Source organism: Macadamia integrifolia, chromosome 4 (genome assembly GCF_013358625.1).
Source record: "Macadamia integrifolia cultivar HAES 741 chromosome 4, SCU_Mint_v3, whole genome shotgun sequence".
NCBI lineage: Eukaryota > Viridiplantae > Streptophyta > Magnoliopsida > Proteales > Proteaceae > Macadamia > Macadamia integrifolia.
In genome coordinates, this window is record NC_056560.1 from 26,354,892 (window position 1) to 26,377,799 (window position 22,908).

General features: G+C 36.1%; 2 protein-coding genes across 2 annotated transcripts in view; both read left to right on the forward strand.

The window, feature by feature from the left end:
* The first annotated feature begins 417 nt into the window (after positions 1 to 417).
* Positions 418 to 4,146, forward strand: LOC122076211 (purple acid phosphatase 2-like). The gene is made up of 8 exons (XM_042641535.1): positions 418 to 715; positions 1,661 to 1,861; positions 1,991 to 2,102; positions 2,181 to 2,410; positions 2,803 to 2,941; positions 3,112 to 3,332; positions 3,492 to 3,613; positions 3,733 to 4,146. Exons 1-8 carry the CDS (start codon positions 521 to 523, stop codon positions 3,926 to 3,928), a joined length of 1,416 nt encoding a protein of 471 aa, XP_042497469.1. The 5' UTR covers positions 418 to 520; the 3' UTR covers positions 3,929 to 4,146.
* Positions 4,147 to 21,749: 17,603 nt separating this feature from the next.
* Positions 21,750 to 22,908, forward strand: part of LOC122075516 (purple acid phosphatase-like) — a 22,114-nt gene continuing 20,955 nt past the window's right edge. Inside the window, exon 1 of the mRNA XM_042640572.1 lies at positions 21,750 to 21,989. Coding sequence (XP_042496506.1) covers positions 21,795 to 21,989 — 195 coding nt within the window. The 5' untranslated portion in view covers positions 21,750 to 21,794. The remainder of the gene's footprint in view (positions 21,990 to 22,908) is intronic.

Consider the following 22,908-nt stretch of genomic DNA (forward strand, 5'->3'; position numbering starts at 1 on the left):
CAAGAGCGAAATTTCGATTCCATTTGATTTATATTTTACTTTAAAAAAAAAAAAATCGAATCAAATAATTTCCGAAATAGAAATCACTCATAGAAAATCAGTTCCAAAAACAATAAGAGAAATTTAGAACAGACCAAGGCAGGTGCTAGCCATTGCTGAGACTTTGGACAGAGTACAGAACAGCTAGCCCTTACAATATTCTTTTTAAAATGATTTCCTTAGAATTAGAACACAAGTGATTTAGATCTGAGAGATGAAACCTCTGATTTGTCATTCATCATGGATGACCACTAAGTAACAGTTGGATAACTATACTAATACTAATGGAATGTAACATGCCATCTCTCTCTCTCTCTCTCTCTACTAATTATGTTTTCTTTTTTTTCTTTCTTTCTCCTCTTCAAGAGTATAAAATCAGTGAATATCCACCGCATATTTCCAAAGTCAATGTGAGGAAGAGATTATAAATCTGCCATGAATAAGCTTTCATTCTCAGAATTGAGGAAGTTTGGGTGCAGAGATGGAGAAGATGGGGAAGTGGGAGTTCTCATCATTTACAGCTACCTTTGTTGTCGTGGGTTTGATCTTGAATTCAGCTTTGTTGTGCAATGGAGGAGCCACTAGCAGTTATGTGAGAGCAGTAGCTCCATCTATTGATATGCCATACAACAGCACTGCCTTCTATATTCCTCCTGGTTATAATGCTCCTGAGCAGGTGGGGTTTAATATCTGTGTGTGTGTGTGTGTGTGGTTCTGGTGTGGCTATATTAATGCTCCTGAGCAGGTTGGGTTTAGTTTCTTCCTTTCCTCTTTAATTAGTTATTTTTCCTAACTGCATGGAGATTGATCAACACCCGCTCTCTCTCTTACAATCATCAAGAAATTTTAATTTGCTGTTATCAACCCAAGAACCAATATGACTTAAAAAATGGTATCTACAATAAGTCAATGGTATTTCTATAGATATTGACCTAGCACCATGATCATAGAAACATTCCAAGTACATGCATGATGGGACATGGCTGGTTTCCTAGTTAAAATATTCCAGTTAGGCTGTGTTAGAGAAGAAAAGAAAAGAAAAATGTATAAAAATATTTTTTGGTTTAAGAATTTTCTTTGTGCTTGGTATGTCCTGATCTAAGAGAAGATTCAGTTTTTAAATTTTGAATTTCCTTGGGAATTGTGAAGTTTCCTATTACTCTAAAAAAAAAAAATTCTTGCCAAAAACACAAGGAAACATGAGAAATACAAAAACTTTTCTTTTCTTCTCTTCTAATAGTAATCAAACATATATATATATATATATATATATTTTGCACCATTTCAATTTTTTTTCTTTTCCTTTCTTTTCTAGATTCTTTTTCCTTTTCTTTTCTTCTCTTGACTACCAAACATAGCCTTAAGCATTCAACCATATCTGCTTGTATTTAGTTTAAATATGTATCAATATTAGTGCCAGAAGTCAATCCCATATATTTGAGTTATTAACCAATAAAATAGAGTCACTGAATGCACTTAGCCAAAATGGCATGAACCCTAAAAAAAAAGTAATAATAAAATAAAATAAAATATTTACTCTTCAATGTCACACATCCCCCCCCCCTCCCTAATTAATTTCTGGTTGACCTTTTTTTCTAAATTGTGAGTTTTATTTTGCAAGGTTCATATAACTCAAGGAGACTATGTAGGGCAAGGAGTGATTGTATCTTGGATCACTCCGGTTGAACCAGGCACTAGCACTGTGCTTTACTGGGCTGAGAACACCACAAAGATTTACAGTGCAGAGGGCTACTACTTCACCTACAGATACTACAACTATACTTCAGGCTTTATCCATCACTGCACTCTCCTCAATTTGGATGTGGGTTTTCTTTTCTTTTCCTTTCTTGACATCCAAACATAGCTGAAGAAAAAATTTTCCTTAACCCAAGTAATTAGCTTTAAAAAGTTGGATAACTTTAGTGGCTAATTCTTCTCTTCATTATTGCAGTTCAACACTAAGTACTATTACGAGGTTGGGATTGGAAACACAACAAGGCAGTTCTGGTTCACAACTCCACCTCCAGTTGGCCCTGATGTTCCTTACACGTTTGGTCTCATAGGTTCTCTCTCTCTCTCTCTCTCTCTCTCTCTCTCTCTGGGTGTGACTGATGAATGGTATATATGTTGGTGGTGTGCAGGGGATCTTGGGCAGACCTATGACTCAAACTCAACATTGAATCATTATATTAACGATCCACTAAATGGAGAGACTGTGTTGTATCTTGGTGACCTTTCTTATGCAGATGACTGGCCATATCATGACAATGTTAAGTGGGACACTTATGGCAGAATGATTGAAAAAAGTGCTGCTTATCAACCATGGATTTGGACTGCTGGCAATCACGAGATTGATTTTGCCCCTCAACTTGTAAGCTGCTACCTCTAATTAAAATTAATGAAACCATCATGAATAAATTCACTACTTTTAAGAGATTATTATTATTATTAATTATTTTTTGTGAATTTTTGAATAAGAAAGAAACAATTATGCTTGGGTATAAGAATTGAGTTAATAATGGTGGTTCCCCCGTCATCTTAGCTTGTTTCTTTCTCCCCTCCTGGTTTCTTAGCATGTTCTTTTCCTAAGGCTGGTTTGTTTTGTCCCACTCCTATTGAGCTATTTTCTGATGAATAGAGCCTTTGCTCTTGTTTTATTTGGTTAGGCTTTCTCTGTTGTGTCTGGTTTTTTATTTGTTTTTAATATATTTTTCATTCACCAAAAGAGAAAAGAAGAAGCTAATAATGGTGACTTTGTTGCAGGGTGAACCAATACCTTTTAAACCTTTTTCAAGTCGTTATCACACGCCATATAATGCATCTGGGAGTACTGAACCATTTTTTTACGCAATTAAGCGAGCTTCAGCACACGTTATCGTCCTAGCATCATATTCAGCTTATGGTAAAGACACCAAATTACAAAGTGTCATTACAATGGATACCATGCTTTGCATTTATTTGAAATGTGAATAGCTAGAAATTTATCCTTTGAGTCCAATCTAAACTCATTAAAGTAGTAACTTACTTGTGTCAGGTATCTTATATTAATACCATTTTCAATTTTTTTCTTAGGGAGATCTACCCCTCAATTTGTTTGGCTTACAGCAGAATTGGCCAAGGTTAACAGGACTGAGACACCTTGGTTAATTATTATTGTGCACGCACCTTGGTATAATAGTGATGTTACTCATTACATGGAGGGGGAAACTATGCGAGTACAGTTTGAGGCACTGGCTGTAAAATACAAGGTTGATGCTATATTTGCCGGTCATGTTCACGCGTATGAAAGATCTGTAAGTGCCAATCCCCTCCCTTTCTTGGGTGGTCCTTAATTTTTCAATTAGCCCTTCTTTGAATATTTTGATTCAGAATGCACTCTTGGCTTGTTAATTTTAATACCTTTTATTCGTATTCATTATTGATCAAAATTGATGGATGTGCATTAATTACAGTATCGTATATCAAACATTGCGTACAACATTACAAATGGTTTGTGCACCCCAGTACCTAATCAATTCGCACCTATATATGTAACCGTTGGCGATGGAGGGAATATAGAAGGGTTGGCAAGCGTGTAAGATTAATATAACAACTTTTTTTGTTAGATTTTTTTTTTCTATTTTTCTCTAAATTTTAACTATTCCTATGATTAATAATATGTTTTTCCTTTTCTATTCTTTATAAATTATACAGCTTCACACAGCCACAACCAAGTTATTCTGCATATCGAGAAGCTAGCTTCGGTCATGCCATGTTTTCTATTAAGAATCGCACTCATGCTTACTTCAGTTGGAACCGTAATCAAGATGGATATGCTGTCGAAGCTGATTCATTATGGTTCTACAACAGATATTGGTATCCCAAGAATGAAACCATTACAAAATTTTGATGATACTGTTGCTTGTGTGTTTTTCTATCTCTTGAATAAATATGGACCACAATCGTGTTTATTATTGATCCTACATGTTCCTCCTCCCCCATCTATTTATCTTTCTTGTTCCATTATTATTATTTTTGTATATTTGAAGGTTCACTCCTTGGAGACATATGTATCATTTCTATCATAATTTGAAAATAAATGAAACTTAAATACTAGGTTTCAAGGAAGTGTATCTCCATCCCTGTTGTCTTTCTCTAGAAAGCATTGAAGCGGGTTTGTATTGAAGTGCTTCTCTATTAATTGGTTAAGTGATTCATTAGTATCTATTGAAGTGCATGCCAAAAGAAGGCATATTCTATGTCCACTTGATTCCATCTCAAATGTTGTTTCCCATGTTCTATGATTTAAGTCCAAATGGTCTTGGATGTTTTGGGAGCAAAAAACCTAATAGAAGGGTTAATAATGAGAGGTTTCTGCATCCATCCAAAAATGAAAGAAATAACCCTTGCATGACTAGGTGAGCTTTTGTTATGGATTTTCACCCGAATTGAAGCTTGCAGTAGGTGTTTATCATGTCTCGTGAGCAAGTGATTTTGCAGATGAGGGGAACAGGAAGGGAAGAGTTGCAGAGAGGGTGGAGGCCATGGTTCTAAAACTTGGATCAAATAGGTCAGCATTGGTCGAATCAGATTGTTATTAGCCTTAACAGATCCCAGATCCTACACGATCCAATCCTGATACACCTGTATGGCCCAATGGTAAAAGAACATAATAAAACTGATTTTTATTGAAAAGCAAAGATAAATCTATTTGATACATCCAATCTGGTTTGGAATCCGCCTTGATCGATCCTGAGTTTTAGAACTTTGGTGGCAGTAGAGGGTGAAGAGTGGGGCAGAGGCATGGGATTGGGGTCCTGATCGAGAGAGGGAGGGAAAGCTCTAATATTTAAATAGCTGCACAGCCTCTAGCATGCACTCTTTAAAATTTATTGGCTTCTTTCTCCAGTCATTGAAATTTAAAGGGCAAAATGCTCCATTTTTCGCTATAGTTCCAAGAAACTGACCTAATAAGTCTCCCTCTTGTCCAATGGATTGTCCGTCATTATTCTATTGTACAACAATTCTTTGGCAAGTCGGTAAATTCCATACATCTTTCAATAATGTTGGACCACGACAATTAATAGTTCCAGATTCATCTAGTCAAAATAATAATTCAAAAAAATTTAGCAAATAATGTAATACATTTCAATCACATTAATTTATAAAACACAACATGGTTATAGCTATATCATTATTGTACATACCTGTAATAACAACATTCTCACCATTGTTATTAGATTCGGAGTTGGGTGGTTGTGTTGGCTCAACGTTTGATGAATTTATTTCAGATAAATATCGCTTCCGCAAACGGGTAAGGTTAACCACGATTGATATTATCAAAAAACAGAGATAATACACATTTAAATAATTATACAATTCTTTCACAAAAAACACACACACACACACACACACACACACACACATTTAATTGCATAGTCTGAAGGAAAAGAGAAAACACTCTAAAACATACTATAGTACCCAAGGTAAATCTAGATGAGGTTGCACATATTCATATGGGTTGTGATCAAGTTCTCATGTGTGGTATGTTGATTAAGTATTTAAAACAGTAGATGAGTGAGAGTAATAGGTTTTCAATGGGTTTCTAGAAGCCTAAAGGTTTAGGTTCAGAAACTCAATTGAAAACCAGAATTGCGGTGACAGGTTTAGAAACCAAATTTAAAAATAAATTCAATAATAACAATCATATGGTTTGCTATTCTATGTTGGGGACTTGGTAATGTATGGACAAGTATGAATGCCCAACTCTCAAAATCTCTCCATTAGGCACTGATATCAGTGTAAGACTAATCCCCAAACGGTAGTACAAAAAAAAAAAAAAAAAAAAAAAAAAGGGCTAGGAAGAAGACTAGTGATTAAGACTAGCAAACAAGATAGAGAACAGAACATCAATGATCGGGACAACATCTGGGACTTTAAACACTAATTAAACCAGTCTAATAGTGGGTAATTATCCCTAGAATAACAAGCTAACAATCTGGACAGAATCCTATTTACCTTAAATTGAACACAAAGATCACATCAGAGAAACTCAAGAAGTGAAAAAAAAAAAAAAAAAAGAAAAGAAAAGAAAAGAAAAGCGGAGCCCAGGTGGAGCTGAAATCTGGGTCGTATGTGGGTTAATGAAACCTTGATAAAATTCGGTAGTTTATCGTTGAAATATTTAAGTTCTTGAATAAGATCATGAAAACATGAAACCTTCAAGAACTAGATGTGGAAGCTCCATAAGGGACTCCAACCCTCGTCAAAGACAGCTTCTAGTGACCAGAACAACCACTCTAAAATCCAACTTAAACTGATGGTATTGGGCTGAGATCTGTTCACTCGAAGTTGCCTCAGTTTCTAGAGGAAAACCTGAACCACGGGTCTTGGATTTGGTCTGGAAATCTCAGAATTAACGGTAACCGATGGGGGTTGATGTTGGTCTTCAAAGACTGATGATAAGAAGGAAAGCCTCTAGCAGATTTCTCCCTTATACAAGAAGATTAAAACTCAAACGAAATAAAGTAAATAGGAAACAAAGACTTGCAAACACTGTTAACAAGAAAGGAAACCAAAATCAACTCTATAGCAGCATATCTTGTTTGGAGTTGAAATATATCACAGAGCATGAGTGAAAATTGATCGCAAGCAAGATCTACAGCCTATATTAGGATTCAAACATCATATTATAGAGAGGGGAAAAAAAAAGAAATCGAAGAAGATTGTGTTTGCATAGCATTATCAGTAGCAAAAGGAAGAATAGGTGTAAATTCTTACCTGTTCTAGGATGAACCTTCTTCTCAAACTGAAGCACCAAATCCCTCCGAAAAACTCTCTATCGCAGCCCTTCTCTGAACTAGTGACCTCTCTCTATGAACCCCTTTCTGATCAGCCAACGATTCATCTTTTTGAAGCCATTCTCTAAACCAGTGACCTCTCTCTGCGTTTTCTTCTCTCCCAAAACAAAAACCCCTCTCTCTCGTACCCAGCGATAGTTCTTTTCTCTCGTGTCTTCAAATTTCCCTCTTGCCTCTTCTTCTTGGTTAGGTTAGGGAATAAAGATTGAGAAAATTTCAGAAAGCTTGCAAAGGGAGGGTGGGAGAAGATGGAGGAGTTCGTGTGGGAGTGGGAAACAGAGAGCGGGAATGAGTAAAATTTTCCCACGAATCCATTATGTTATTAAATTATATTATATTCCTAAATTGTCTTCTGTTTTTTTTTTTGGTAAGGTTCCTAGGGTCCGTTTGATAACGTTTCAAGAAACGCGTTTCTGCCGTTTCTGTTTCTAAAAACAACAGAAACGGAATAAAAAGCGTTTGATAAAACTGTTTCGTTTCACTTATTTTTAGAAATAGAAATATAAATTTTTATTTATTTATGGTTCAAGAAACGACTCAGGCGAAACAACTTGTGGAAACGACTTGTGGCAATTCTTTCACTAGATACCATCGACTTCTAAAAACATGACTTATCAAACACCTTCAATTCCGTTTATGTTTCTGCCGTTTCTTGAAACAGAAACGGCAGAAACGTTATCAAACGGACCCCTAAATTATCCAACCTTATAGTAGGGGTGAAACAAATCGAGTTGGGCAGAGTTTCTTAAAACCTTAATCCACCCCAATCAGGTTCATGTTCAGGCCCAATCCTATAGGGTTCATGCCAATCCAAATCAGCCCTAATTGACCCTATTAGGGTTGGGTTGGGTTGACCCTGGCTTCTGTAATGGTTGGATTAACCTTGATTGACCTTTTTTTTTTGCTAAACGTCCCATTAGTCATATTGTTAGAGATTAACAAAATGTCAATCATATGCCGCATCTGATCTAATGAACCTCCATCCGATATAGTCTGATCCAATCCAATTCATATAGGTATCAGACTTAATTGACCGAATCTTATGTTTTAAAATCTCATTTTTCTATTCTATTAGATGTTTTAGAACTCAATTTTAGGGGTGTCAAACGTCCAATTCAACTCATTTTCTATCGAGTTGGTTTGGTTTTAGTTCAAAAATGAGTGACAACAAAACCAAATTGGGGAGGGGAGCTTAGGAGTGTCAAACGTCCAATTCGACTAAGTTTCTATCGGGCTGGTATGGTTTTGGTCCAAGAATGAGTGACAAAAAAACCAAGTTGGAGAGTGGAATTTAGGGGTGTCAAATGGCCGATTCAAATAAGCTTTTGTCAAGCTGGTTTGATTATGATCAAGAATGAATAAGACCAAAATCAAATTGTTAAGAAACTTAGATTCTTGGTCGGTTTTTGTTCAATATAATTTAGACTTATTTTAGTTCTTTAATTAGAGTCAAGTTAATGCTGGTTTACCCCCGTGGCTGGGCATAAATTCATGCAAGCTGGTAGGTTTCTTATCTCATATATATATATATATATATATACACATACATATGGATTTAACTATAATATATATATATATATATAGTCAAGTGCATGTTTCCTATGGGGGAGTTTATATATATATATATATATATATAAAGGGGTGTCAAACGCTAAATCGAACCGGTAAAATTGATCAGACCAAACTGATAACAACCCAGACCAAATCGAACCAAAGCCTTATTGGTTCGGTTTTTGTTTGGAGTATTGCAACACCAAAACCAAACCAAATCGCACCGAAAACCGGATGAACCCGAAAGCAAACCGATACCGGATGAAACCCCAGACCAAAATCGAAACCAAACCGGTAATAGACCAAAACAGTCCACAATTCATTTAAAAAAAAAAATCAATATTTGCATAGTTTTGTATACATTTGTATGGAAAGTCGAATCCAAACCGGATTAAAAAATCGAAACCAACTGGATTACAAACGATATAAGAAACCGAAGACAAATCAAAACCAAGCCACACTAAAACCGAAATCAAACCAAAATCGGAATTTCCTTATTGGTTCGATTTCGGTTTCAGCATTCCCACACTGAAACTGACTCAAACCGGATTGAAACCGATCCAGACTGACCCGTTGGAACCCCTAATATATATTATTTTTATTATATTAAATTTGCAAAAAAAAGAAAGGATAAATCTTAAAAAAACATGAGCACTATTAAAATTAAAATTAAAATTGAAAACATAATCTTGTCGTCATAAGTTTATTTACGAGTAATGTAATTTAAAAATGGTGAGTAATCAAAATCATAAACGATTGTCTAAGCCTTAGAAATGAAACCCTGGATCCTGAACCTCTAAATCGTTCCATAACTAATGTATCTCAACAAATGATTCAAATCATTAGTAATTGAAAATCTTAAGTCACTTACTTTTTCAAGCGGGATTTGATGTAACTGATATTAGGTCAAACAAATTCTCATGTGAAAATATTTCATTCTGAGAACCCTCAATGTCCTTGAATGATAAGACCGTAAAATTGTGAGGGGACCGTGAAAAATAAAAATCTTAAATCTAAAGTGTTAAACTTTTCAATCGGGATCCGATGACTCAAGGTTTTTGTTACTGCATTTTTTAACTGCAGTTTTGTTTCCATAGTAACACAGATTTTTTTTCACTGCAGTCTTAACTACTGCAACAATAAGTAGCATAGATTACTGCATTTTTTCTAACTGCAGTTTTATTTCCGTAATTATATGATTTTTTATTGCGATTTGTTTCCATAGTTACAAGGTTTCTGTTACTATGCTTTTTAACTGTAGTTTTGTTACTGCAGTAACAAAGATTTTTTTTTACTGCGGGCTTAACTACTGCAACAATAAGTAGCATATATTACTACGTTTTTTTTCTAACTATGGTTTTATTTCCGTAGTTATAAGATTTTTTGTTACTACGAATTTTTATTGTGATTCATTTCCGTAGTTACTAGGTTTCTGTTACTGCGTTTTTTAACTGCAGTTTCATTTCCACAGTAACAAAGTTTTTTTTTTTTTTACTGCAGTCTTACTATTGCAGCAATAAGTAGTACTTATTACTACGTTTTTTTTAACTGTAATTTTATTTCCATAGTTACAAGATTTTCTGTTATTGTGATTTTCTTATTGCGATTCGTTTTCATTGTTACAAGGTTTCTGTTACTGTGCTTTTTAAATGGGGTTTCGTTTCTGCAGTAATAAATATATTTTTTTTTATTACCGTCTTAACTACTGCAGCAATAAGTAACACATATTACTGTGTTTTTTCTAACTGCAATTTTATTTCCGTAGTTACAAGATTTTTTGTTATTGTAATTTTTTATTGCGATTCATTTTCGTGGTTACAAGGTTTCTGTTACTGAGCTTTTTAACTGTAGTTTCGTTTTTGAAGTAACAAAGATTTTTTTTACTGTAGTTTTAACTATTGTAGCAATAAGTAGCACATATTACTGCATTTTTTCTAACTGCGGTTTTATTTCCGTAGCTACAAGAGTTTCTGTTACTACGATTTTTTATTGCGATTTGTTTCCGTAGTTACAAAATTTATGTTACTACGATTTTAAACTCCGCAGTAAAAAAGTATACCATATTACTGCGATGTATAGCTTTGATTTTGTTTCCACAGTTACAGGGTCCTCTGTTACTGTGGTTTTGAAATATCGCAGCAATAGGTAGCTCCTATTACTATACAAGGAAAAACCGCAGTTATAGGATATTTATAACTGTGGATTTTGAGACTACAGTTAAATATCTATAGCTACAAGTGTATTTTGTTGTAGTGAAGAAGGACCCATTTTAAGCAATGTAGTCAAGGGCAAAAAAAAAGTTTACAAAAAAAATTTATAGTATTCAGATCGATTACAAATATATATACCACGCACATTTGGTTAAATATTTTTACTTAAAAATAAATGAACTCTTGAGATAGAATCGATTTTCCTTAAGACCATGGTGAACGGATTCCAGGCACCCTCAGAGCCACTTGATGGCGAAGGAAATAAGGTGGGATCTATGGCCTTCATTGTGCGGTCAAGAAAAACTTCGTCCTTTTAGGTATAACGTTTATTAAGGACTAAGTTTTTTCTTTTTCACTAGAATTGGATAATATTATTAAAATGAAGAATAGAAAAACAACACCAAAAACCACCAAAACAAAAAAGAAACCGCTACCCTAATCCCCACCTTTGGCATTGCCATCAACAGGGGAGGGGCAGTGTAAATCAAAATTTAAAGTTTGGTCTTCATTCGGCATCACTCCTAATCAGCTCCAGCACATAATTAGGAAGAATAAATTATCGCCTGAAATCCTAGTTTTTGCTGCATGACAACCAGAAAGTCAGTAACCGAGTTTGCCTCTCTAAAGTTATGTGAAATCTTCCATGAAATCTTCTCCAAGTAAGATTGAAGGAAAATTCATCTCTGAAGAGCAAACCAGGGGATCCTCTTTTGTTGAAAGGATATCGTGACCGCACTGGAGTCTGTCTCCACCCACAAGCAATTTATTCCCAATTCCCGAGCCCACAAAAGACTGACCATAAGCCCTTCCACCTCAGCCTGGAACACACCTGTGACACCCATGAATATTTTATAGGATTCCAAAACTCTTCCCCAAGGGTCTCGAAAAATTCTGCCAGCCCCTACACGCCCTGGATTGCCCAATGAGCTACCATCAATATTCAATTTCACTCAATTTATCTGAGTTCTACACTAAAAAACCTCTAAAATATGCTAGCTAGAGGCGTCCTGGATCATTAACCCAAGCTTCCTACAACAGACAACATCAGCAACAGTCTTCACTTCTCCTTTGGTACTGGGATTTGAGGATCTAATGTCCTTTAAAATCATTTGTTGCACGAAACGTGATGGCCCCATGTTTCCATCATGCCTCCTATTATTTCTTTCACGCCATATATGGTCAGCCACTGTAACCATACCCAAAGCCCATGCCTCTTTTGAACTCACAGCCTTATGCTTTCTTTTTGCACCATTGGAAGAAATTAGATAAGGACCCTGCCTTCTTCCACCCAACATTGAAGCATCCACAGAAAAAATTCCAAATCTCCTCCGAGAAAGAGTAATGCAGGAAGATGTGATCCATTGACTCTACCTCCCTACCACACAAGCTGCACCTTGAGGCAAGAGCTATCCCCATTTTCTGAACTACCTCATTCGTAGGGAGCTTGCCCTGAGCCATCTTCCACCCAAAAACCAACATCCTTGGTTGCATTTTTTTGCACCAGATCAAGGATTCCCAAGGACCTTAGGATTACAAATCCTAATCTCCTCCCAAGTAGAATTGGAGCTAAAAGCCCCATCCAAAGTTAGAGACCACAAACACATCCTCACAATCATAGGTTGGAATTTTTATATTCCCCCCCCCCTTCTCAAACATTTCGTTCAGCGTAGATGATCTAACAGCCGGCAGTTGCCACTGAAAATTATCAATGAAGTCACTCACCTTCCCTTCGCACTGGATACCAGGAGCTTCCTCCATCCTGATATGCTTTTGGATAGTCTACACACCCAGCCATCTGTCTGACCAGAATTTTATATTTTTCCCATTCCCAATCAACCATCTTTCCTTAGACGAAATAAAATGCCACATCTTTCTAAAGCTAGGACAAATGGAAGAAGACATGTACCCTCTTTTAAAAGACTCGTCACACCTCAAGAATCTGCAAGACATAGAATTCTCATGTTTTACTCTCCACACCATGTTGCAGAGCATGGCTTTGTTGATGTCTCTGAGCCTGCGCAACCCCAAACCGCCTTCCTCCTTAGGCCTACAGCACACATCCCATCTCACAGATATACTTTTTGCAGTATCAATCTCGCCAGTCCAAATGAAAATTTTCATCCACCTTTCTAGCAGAGCAATAAGGGACGAGGGCCACCAATACACAAAGAAACTATGATTTGGCATTCCCAAAATAATAGACTGGACCAGCTCCACCCTCCCAGCCATAGATAAAATTTTTCCTTTCCATCCTGCAAGGCGCCCTTTAACCCTATCCATAAATGGAAATAGGGATTCCTTCTTAACCCTTCCCTTAAAAATCTCAACCCCCAAGTACTATGTAGGAAAATTGCAAATAGGGATGCCAAACTCCTCCACAATGGCTTGTTTCCTATGAGTCGAAATTGGACCCAGGAACAGCTTACTCTTATCTAGATTAATTTTTTGTCCTGAGAAACTCTAGTATCTAGAGAGAAACTGTTTAAATGTTTGATATACCTGATGGAGGTGTTAGAGAAGATGAAAACATCATCTCCGAAAAGAATATTGGTTAGAGTAGCAACACCACGCGGACCTGCCAAGGCTTTAATTTTCTTTCTAGCCACCAGCTCAGAGAGGCCTCTGCATAGCACCTCCTCAGCTATAATGAACAGCATGGGCGATATTGGATCCCCTTGTCGGAGCCCCCTCTCCACTTCAAAAAATCCAACTGGGCCACCATTTAAGCATGACAGAAATTTTAGCAGACACAAGGAGCTGATAGACCCAAGTAATCCATTTTTCAGAGAACCCAAAATTTCTCAAAACATGGAAAATAAAATTCCATGAGATGGTATCATACGCCTTCTGGATATCTATTTTTAATCTCACACCTCCTCCTCTAGTGGATGCAAACATCATGTTGGCTAACTCAGACGCCAATGCAATGTTGGAGTGGATAATTTTCTCTTTCTGAAAAGTTCCTTGCTCTTCAGAAATTAATTTTGGGAGCATCCCCAACATTCTCAGAGCCAGCACTTTGAAGATAATTATTAAGGACTAAGTTATTGCAAAACTTATTTGAGGAATTCATTTTGCACATGCTTATAATTGTGATCCAATAGTTGAGGGCTAAGATATTATCTACATCAGCATTTATCAACATTTACAAATGATTAAAATTTTAGACCAATTTCTGGCATCCCAATGTGTCACTACAAATGATAAAAAAAAAATGATTTGAAAAGTTTGGGAAGTAAACTCAATCAGAACACAAGAGGGACTAAAAAAAAAAAGTAGAGAAAACATGTACAGTAATCCAACCTGGACTGAAAATTCTAAAAAAAGAAAAGTTACTAAATGATTTTTTATTTTTTATTTTAATAAAAATATACTCAACAAAAAATGAAAGAATAAACTGAGCCCATATATACAAAGAGAAGGGGAAGTAAAAGTTGAAACAAAAGAGTACCTATCCTTTTGCTCGATGCTCACTTGGACAGCAAATTGACTCAGATGTGTGAGGGCCGATTTAGCAGTTCTAGACTGCATTGGCACTCATCGGCATTGTTTTGGTGTCTCTAAAAATATTAGATACTCAATATCTTTGAGAAGCAAAGGTGGGAAAGTGATTCTGGGGTTTCTTTCCCCTTTTCCTCTCTTCTTTTAATCTAAATGATCCTTTTAACGAAAAAAAGGGATGGGGGAGAACCTCATTAAGTTGCTTCTTGATCCTTCAAGGCTTAGCTTTCACTCTTTTTCGACTATATATAGGGTATTTTAGTTTTTTTAAGGGTAGGTTGCTTAGGAGAGGAAAATTTCCCACTTCCATTGATCAAAAGGGGGTTCTCCACTCTTTCTCTCACTTAATTCTTCATTCCCACTCTCTCTTTCCTCCGCTACTCCCAATTCAGCCGCTTGAGGTTCCCTCACCTTGAAGTTAGTTGGCCAAAAACAAGTTCAAAACTGGGCATGAAGTTTGAGGTCCAGGCTATAGGTAAATTTGGTAAAAGAGTGGATAAATCCATTTTTTGATTTAGGACATGGTTAAAGTTGACGAAATACATTGGAATATAAATTGGGACCAATCCAAGAAGATTTGGGCAATTAATTAATACCATTGACAATTTAATTTGGTCATTTCATTCGATAAAATCCTGATTTTTCTGAAATTAATTGGTCACTTTTGTCTCGAACTTTAGATTTAGGCTAAATATGTTAAAACACATCTATCTTAGGAGTTTTGGTCAATTCTGAAAAGAGTTGGACATAAAGTGGTACGATTTCAATTTAGATTCCATGAGACCCCTTCCATCACTTCCCTATAATGTTCTATTTCCTTTGGATATTCAAGAATGATGCCTTATTTCAAAATACTAAACCCAATCCTTAATTAATCGATGATCCTCTTAAGCTGTTCTATTCTTCATCCAATCTGCGTCGGAGCCCTAACACTAATCCTCTTCATAATGTTGTTCTTTCTATTGAAGATTATCAATGATTATCACATGGGATAGATTATATTTTGATGGGTGATGATAATTTTGAGCCTTCTTCATTAAGTGCATGTTGGATGTCAATTCTACTATGTAACGGTTGGCATCAAAATTCAAAAGTATGCACCTAGTGACATGGCAGAGGCAATTTGAGCGCAAAGGAGAAAGACGTGCGCTGACCGTAGCAAGGGTCCATTACCCATAAGTAGTGCAACAGTAGCACGTAAGGGCGGTTGAGGCACGTGCGTGAGAAATGATAGCAAGGGGACATGTGTCATAAACTTGTTGAGGCATAACTTTATGCGAAAAGTGGGCTGATGGCATGTGTAATGGAGTAGTTAGTCCTCAAGATATAAGGAGAGAAAATCGGCCAAGAAAAGTCATCAACAACACACAAAAACCCAATTACGATGCAACTCTTTTTATTCCTTTTATGCTTTTACTTTTCATTATTTAGAATTAGAGATGGAGTAGAACTCTTTTGTCCCATTTCTTTTGAATTCCCGTCCACAGGGTCTATCCATTAGACTCTAGTGATTTGTATTCCAAACCCTTTGAAAAGAATATACCATAGTTTGTTCCTTCATCCATTGGTGGTTTTGATTATTCAAAAGTCTATAGAGCTTTCGGGGCAAGAGGAGAACCCGAGTCGTTTGATTGAGGTCAGATTTAGTATTGAATCCGACCAGGAAGGATTCTGGCATGCCTGCACACACAACAGTACAGTCAATTGACCACGACGTAGGGAGGATGCCGTACCAACAGTAACTCCCAATTTTTTGTGGTGTCCATAAACAATGGTTTTGTATGGACATCACAGGTATCATAGATATGGAGAGTCCTTCAAGAGCTACAAGGAGCAAAATAACAAGTTTGGGTAACAGTAGCGATTTAGACAAATCATAAGTAGGCGGTTGAATGGAACATGCAAGAAGGGGCTTTTAGGCATGTCTAAAGAGGGTTCTTAGGGATTGCCTTCTTTATATTTTCTGTTTTTCTTTTAATACATCATACCTACCTATATATTAAAAAAAAAAAAAAAAAAAGGTCCGTCGATGCTGTTAATATTAAAAAACAAAGTAGGGATGTTATTTATAATCCTACCAAAAAAAAAAAAAGGGCCTCTAAGGCTAGAGTAGAAAAATTAGGACTAATAGTTTTGCACGAAATGTGTAAACTCCTTTACCACTAATTAATTTTTTATTAAAATAAAAAAAATAAAAAAGAATGAAAGAAAAACAGAACAAGGAACTTCCTAAGATAAACCTAAAGACAAGAACCCATGAACATCTAATATGGCTATTGAATATGAAAAGAGATAGCCCTAATCAGCTATGAATAGCTCTCTCTCTTCTCTCTCTCTCTCTCTCTCTATATATATATATATAATTTTTTTTTTTTTGAAACCAAATCCATCCATCAAGGAAAACAAGGTCTAAGATGGCTCCTTGGAGACAAATGTCAATTTTTTTTCCTAATTTGAAAATAAATGGAACTTAGTTATTGATTTTTCAAGGAACTGTATCTTCATCCCTACTGTCTTCTCTAGAAAGTGTTGAAAATGCCTTGGATTGAAGTGCTTCTCTAGTGCCTACTGAAATGCATGCCAAAATAAACTCCATCACCCTTGTGGCACAACTAGGTGCATATACTGGGTAAAGTTATGTTATTTGTGCAAACTAAGAAACCTTTCACTTTTTATTTTTTTTGGGAAAATGGGTTTAACCTTGGTCAAAGGTAGAAAGATCTTGGCCAACAATGGCTTTTAGCCTTATTTTTGTCCTTGAAGATGTCATCTGGGGAACTTTAGGGAGACCAAGACGTAGATTTCATGTATGATTCATAGGTGATATACTTGAGCTTAAGCTCTTATTGCTGAGATTTCTGTTGATGGCCATGCCGAAGGTGGAACCTTAAGCAAATTTTTTCTTGTTCTCTACTAATGGCAATGCCAAAGGTGGATTAACATATGTTGACACTTGACCCATATGTGGAGGTGAACGTCCGTGTAGAGTAACCAAAACTCGATAAAGTTTCAACCTTCGTGGTGGTTTCATCCTCTTGAGTGTCTCTTCTTTGCCCTTCCATGACCTATGTGTTTGCATGGGGACTAGGGTTGATTTCTCCCAGTGCTTCATCATAGGCAACTCTAGGTGGGAATATGATCTACCATTCTGGCCTTGAAGCTTCTGCTTGAGAGGCTGAAGAAAGAGTTACCACCTAAATTAGGGTCTAGGATCTATCAATATAGATACGATCGAAGACAAGATCAGTTAGACACCTGGATCAGTCCGGTTAAAAACCAATATTCTCATTTGATTGGTGTTTTATGAATCGTGCCAAAATGTTGATCGCAAAAAAGAAGAACATTACTTCTCACTAGGCTCTACAAGACAAATGTTGGGAAACATGCTAAATACTCTAACAAACATGCACACGCTTAAAGCTAGATACATACCTGTAGATACCTCATTTTATCATCTTTCGTAATGTGCTTGCTGATTGATGTATCCTTTCAGGCGTGGATTTTTATTCTAGAGTAGCTGTGGATTCTCGAGTGCCTCTCGTTTCATTTCGAAACATTTCTGGACAATATGCAAGTTCTCATCTACTAATTATTGTCTCAACGTTCCCATTTTGTAGTTGAGGTTCCAATTCCATGACATCAACTACAATTGCTTTCTCCAAATTTGATTGTACTTTACTTTCATATATATCCTTTGTCAAAACGTTGAACACACGGGCATTTAATCACAGCCTAATAACCAAATGGGTACAAATGATAATATCTTCAAGGGCAAGAGAACGCTACTCGATAGCATACGTATACATCAACGCCCACATCCAATGGGAGGACGTGCTTGAGTATCATCAGTGTGGGGCAGCGAAATCTTTTCTGCATCCACTATGTCTTGATGCAGGTACATGTTATCGAGTAGCTTTCTTTCTATTAGGCCATTATTTTTCCACTAATGCTTACATGTTTCCATATAAAACAACTATTCCTAAACATTGCATCATCCTCCATCTCTATGGATGAAGCTAAACTGAATATATCTTCTGAACCAATAAATATAACTGTACATGTACAGATTCATGGATGAGACAACAAACCATTATACAAAAATATATTTTTTACACATCCCACATAATTTCTTCCTATGTGGATGGGTGATGATAATTCCGACTCTTTGATAGAAAGGGCACATGATATGGGTAGATCATGTGTAAAATTTTAAATATAAAATATTTTTTCATTTTTTCTTATGGATATGTTTGGTTGTTAGGAAAATTTAAAGGGAAGGAAAGTGAAAATTTTAAACTTAAAAAAGAAACTTTTCTGATCATACCCTATGTAATCCCACGTGATTGTATAAACTATCAAAATTTAACAATAATTATATAGAGTAACGATTATAAAAATTTCTATTGTAAGTATGGAAATTTCACTTCCCTTCAACCAAAGCCATCTATTCATTTTGAGCATTCCACTTTTTACATAATTTTCAATATAATTTGGGCCCATTTTGAATTCAGAACAGATCCCCTTAGATCAGTCTATGGTGGGTCAGACACTTTATGGGTCATAGCCCATGAATGGGTCGATATTTAATTCCCAAACCTTAATAGACAAAAATAAATAAATAAATAAATAATAAAATGAACAAAGCTTTCACATCTTAGCTAATTCTTCAAGATTGAGCTACAGGCGCCTTTATGTTGAGGTTGGACAAAAGTAATATATATTTAAATTTGCGTAAGCCAGCATGGGTGGCATTGAGGGTGTTAATCGATTTGGCTCGATTCATATTTATTTGGCTAAAACCAAAATTGCACCATTTACTAAACCGTTGCACTTTTTGAAACCGGAACCGTTTAGTAAACGATTTCGGTTCCATGATTTTTAAATGGTGGCGGTTTGACAGTTTTAAATGGTTTTGATCGCGGTTTATTCCATACGATTTTTAAACTGTTAGCAATCGGTTTGCTAGTTTATTCGCATGCTTAGTAAAAATTTTCTTTTGTTGATAAATGCTTCAATCTTGTATCAAATTAAATGAGGCATTGAACAAGCAAGGATTTATATAACTACATAATAGGAGTAAATTATTAACCTCTATGGTCCTTAATTGTTCTCAAAATTAAACCCATTTTGTTTTGTTAAAACAATCAAATATTTAATCGTTATTATGGGTTAATAGGATTGGTTTTAACAATTTAAACGATTCAGCTTTCATAGTGTCAATTCGGTTTGAAACCAACGGGTTAAACGTTTAAAACTGACCCTACCCATTTAACTAATTGGTCTTAAACTTGAAACTAGAACTGAACCATTTACTAAATGGTTTTGCAGTTTCGGTGTAAACTGTTTCGGTTTCAAATTCACATCCTTAGGTGGCAGCCTATCTACAAAGAAAAAGAAAAAAGAAAAAAAGGAAGCAACCTGATCTACCATGTTGAAATCGCAACTGAGCTTCGAAGGGTGTTTTGTTATACAAAGGAGTTGTTAAGGGTTACAAGGATTCCATGATTCGTAACCATTGAGAATCGATACGTAGGTGTTGCTATCCATATCTTGGAGATGTCACTATGCCAATAATGAAACCATTGGAAATTTACTCGATAAGTGGCTTCTTGATTGGATTGACTATGTTTGATTGCAAGGGAAATTTAAAGATAAAGGAAGTGAAATTTTCAAATATAAATAAAAAAACTTTTATAATCATTATGCCATGTGACCTCATATGATTATATAAACTATTTAAATTTTTTACCATATTTAGTAATGATACATTTTACATGTAGTTTTTATTTTATATTTTGGAGGATAAGTAAAGTGAAATTTAATAGCCAAATATGGAATGATTTATAGTTATTGATATACTCAAATGGGGTACTGATTACAAAACTTTCTTTTTTTAAGTTGAAATTTTCACTTCCCTTTCCTTTAATTCATCTTGCAACCAAATGGAGCCAGAAAGTTAAGTTGTTCTTCTACATATTTGTTTGAATCATTCTTGAAGGATATGATAATTTTATCCTTCTCTCTATGCTTCTCCCTTCTTGTTGCCTTGGCAAATAGCACTGTCATGTGAGGTCACACACACGTACATGCACAAAATCTCAAGAGCTTAATGTTTAGACAAAACATTTTTTTTTTTTTTTGTGAGTAAATAAATGTATTAAAGAAAAGGGGAAGGGAGATTACAACCCTGAAAGAGGAAACAAACCTTAAAAAGGTATCAAAAGCCCAAATGGGAAAAAATAGGAGCTAAGAAGCCCATTCAACATCCAAGGCCCAAACGGCTACAAGAATCACTTGTCCATTACATCAAAAAAGCCCACATGGGCTTAAAAACAAAGCAAGGAAGCCCATCCAAGGGTAACCAAGTCAAATCCAGTTAGGTTTTGTGGAAAACCTAACAAACATCTAGTTTCTTCATCTAACCAGCCGCCAAGGGTGCATCGTTGGAAAGGGGAGCTGCCTCATGGAGGGCGTTGGCCAAGCTTGCAGTTAGCCTAGCAGAGGTGACAACCACTACTGAGTGCCGGCCTTGCAAAGGGCATTGGCGAAGCGGCATCTGTCCGAGCAAATTTCGCAACCAAATGACTGTTTGCCTTGCACGTGGCAGCAAATCGACAGAGGCTAAGCAAGCTAGGAAGATCGGGATGCTGGCCAAGTAGAGTTGGCTGCCAACGGCTACAGACCACGTGGGCTAGCAGGAGACCAAACGGCAGTGGGACAAGCTGGGCGGAGCATGATGGCAACTGGTGTGTGACATTGGAAAATTATAGGGGATTAGGAGGTAAATGCTCCTGCATCAGTGTGAGAGAAGGAAAATGGGATCGGAGGAGATGAAGATGCTGGCAGAGTGGGAATCCAAATGAGCTTTGAGATCTAGCAGGTACCTACGAGGTTAGCAGCCAAGAAGGAGCCTACTGGTCGAGCGGGATGTTTAGACTAAACATTATTTGCACATCTCACATAAGAAATCCTTCCTATATAGGAGGGTGATGGTAATTCCAACTCTTGAATAAAAAAGACATATGATATGGATAGATGAATCTTTCCAAAGAAAACTGCCGAGTATACTATACGAGTATTGATTTGATGAATTATTTCTCTTAAAGATGGTCCACGGGTCAGATATGACATACTACCATGGATTTAGGTATTGGTATTGTTGGTATTGATCACCGTATTAGTCAATTTATATTAGAAATCAAATCGAATAATTTCCGAAATAGAAATCACTCATACAAAATCAGTTCCAAAAACAATAAGAGAAATTTAGAACAGACCAAGGCAGGTGCTAGCCATTGCTGAGACTTTGGACAGAATACAGAACAGCTAGCCCTTACAATATTCTTTTTAAAATGATTTCCTTAGAATTAGAACACAAGTGATTTAGACCTGAGAGATGAAGCCTCTGATTTGTCATTCATCATGCATGACCAGTAAGGAACAGTTGGATAACTATACTAATACTAATGGAATGTAACATGCCATCCCTCTCTTTCTCTCTCTCTACTAATTTTTTTTTCTTTCTTTCTCCTCTTCAAGAGTATAAAACCAGTGAATATCCGCCGCATATTTCCAAAGTCAACGTGAGGAAGAGATTATAAATCTGCCATGAATAAGCTTTCATTCTCAGAATTGAGGAAGTTTGGGTGCAGGGATGGAGAAGATGGGGAAATGGGAGTTCTCATCATTTACTGCTACCTTTGTTGTTGTGGGTTTGATCTTGAATTCAGCTTTGTTGTGCAATGGAGGAGCCACTAGCAGTTATGTGAGAGCAGTAGCTCCATCTATTGATATGCCATACAACAGCACTGCCTTCTATATTCCTCCTGGTTATAATGCTCCTGAGCAGGTGGGGTTTAATCTCTCTCTCTCTCTCTCTCTGTACATGTGCGTGTGTGTGGCTATACTAATGCTCCTCAGGAGGTTGGGTTTAGTTTCTTCCTTTCCTCCTTATTTAGTTATATTCCCTAGCTGCATGGAGATTGATCAACCCCCCCCCTCTCTCTCTTACAATCATCAAGAAATTTTAATTTGCTGTTATCAACCCATGAACCAATATGACTTAAAAAATGGTATCTACAATAAGTCAATGGTATTTCTATAGATATTGACCTAGCACTATGATCATAGAAACATTCCAAGTACATGCATGATGGGACATGGCTGGTTTCCTAGTTAAAATATTCCAATTAGGCTGTGTTAGAGAAGAAAAGAAAAGAAAAGATATAAAAATATTTTTTGATTTAAGAATTTTTCTTTGTGCTTGGTATGTCCTGATCTAAGAGAAGATTCAGTTTTTAAATTTTGAATTTCCTTGGGAATTGTGAAGTTTTCTATTACTCTAAAAAAAAAAAATTCTTGCCAAAAACACAAGGAAACATGAGAAATACAAAAACTTTTCTTTTCTTCTCTTCTAATAGTAATCAAACATATATATATATATATATATATATTTTGCACCATTTCAATTTTTTTTCTTTTCCTTTCTTTTCTAGATTCTTTTTCCTTTTCTTTTCTTCTCTTGACTACCAAACATAGCCTTAAGCATTCAACCATATCTGCTTGTATTTAGTTTAAATATGTATCAATATTAGTGCCAGAAGTCAATCCCATATATTTGAGTTATTAACAAATAAAATAGTCACTGAATGCACTTAGCCAAAGTGGCATGAACCCTAAAAAAAAAGTAATAAGAAAATTAAATATTTACTCTTCAATATCACACATCCCCCCCCCCCTCTCCCTAATTAATTTCTGGTTGACCTTTT

Bases quoted from the DNA above. Each gene is read 5' to 3' on its own strand.
- LOC122076211 (XM_042641535.1), top strand. From the start codon at position 521: ATGGAGAAGATGGGGAAGTGGGAGTTCTCATCATTTACAGCTACCTTT. The intron at 2,942-3,111 runs GTAAAGACACCA...TTTTTTTCTTAG, and splicing joins AGCATCATATTCAGCTTATG to GGAGATCTACCCCTCAATTT. The intron at 3,333-3,491 runs GTAAGTGCCAAT...CATTAATTACAG, and splicing joins TTCACGCGTATGAAAGATCT to TATCGTATATCAAACATTGC.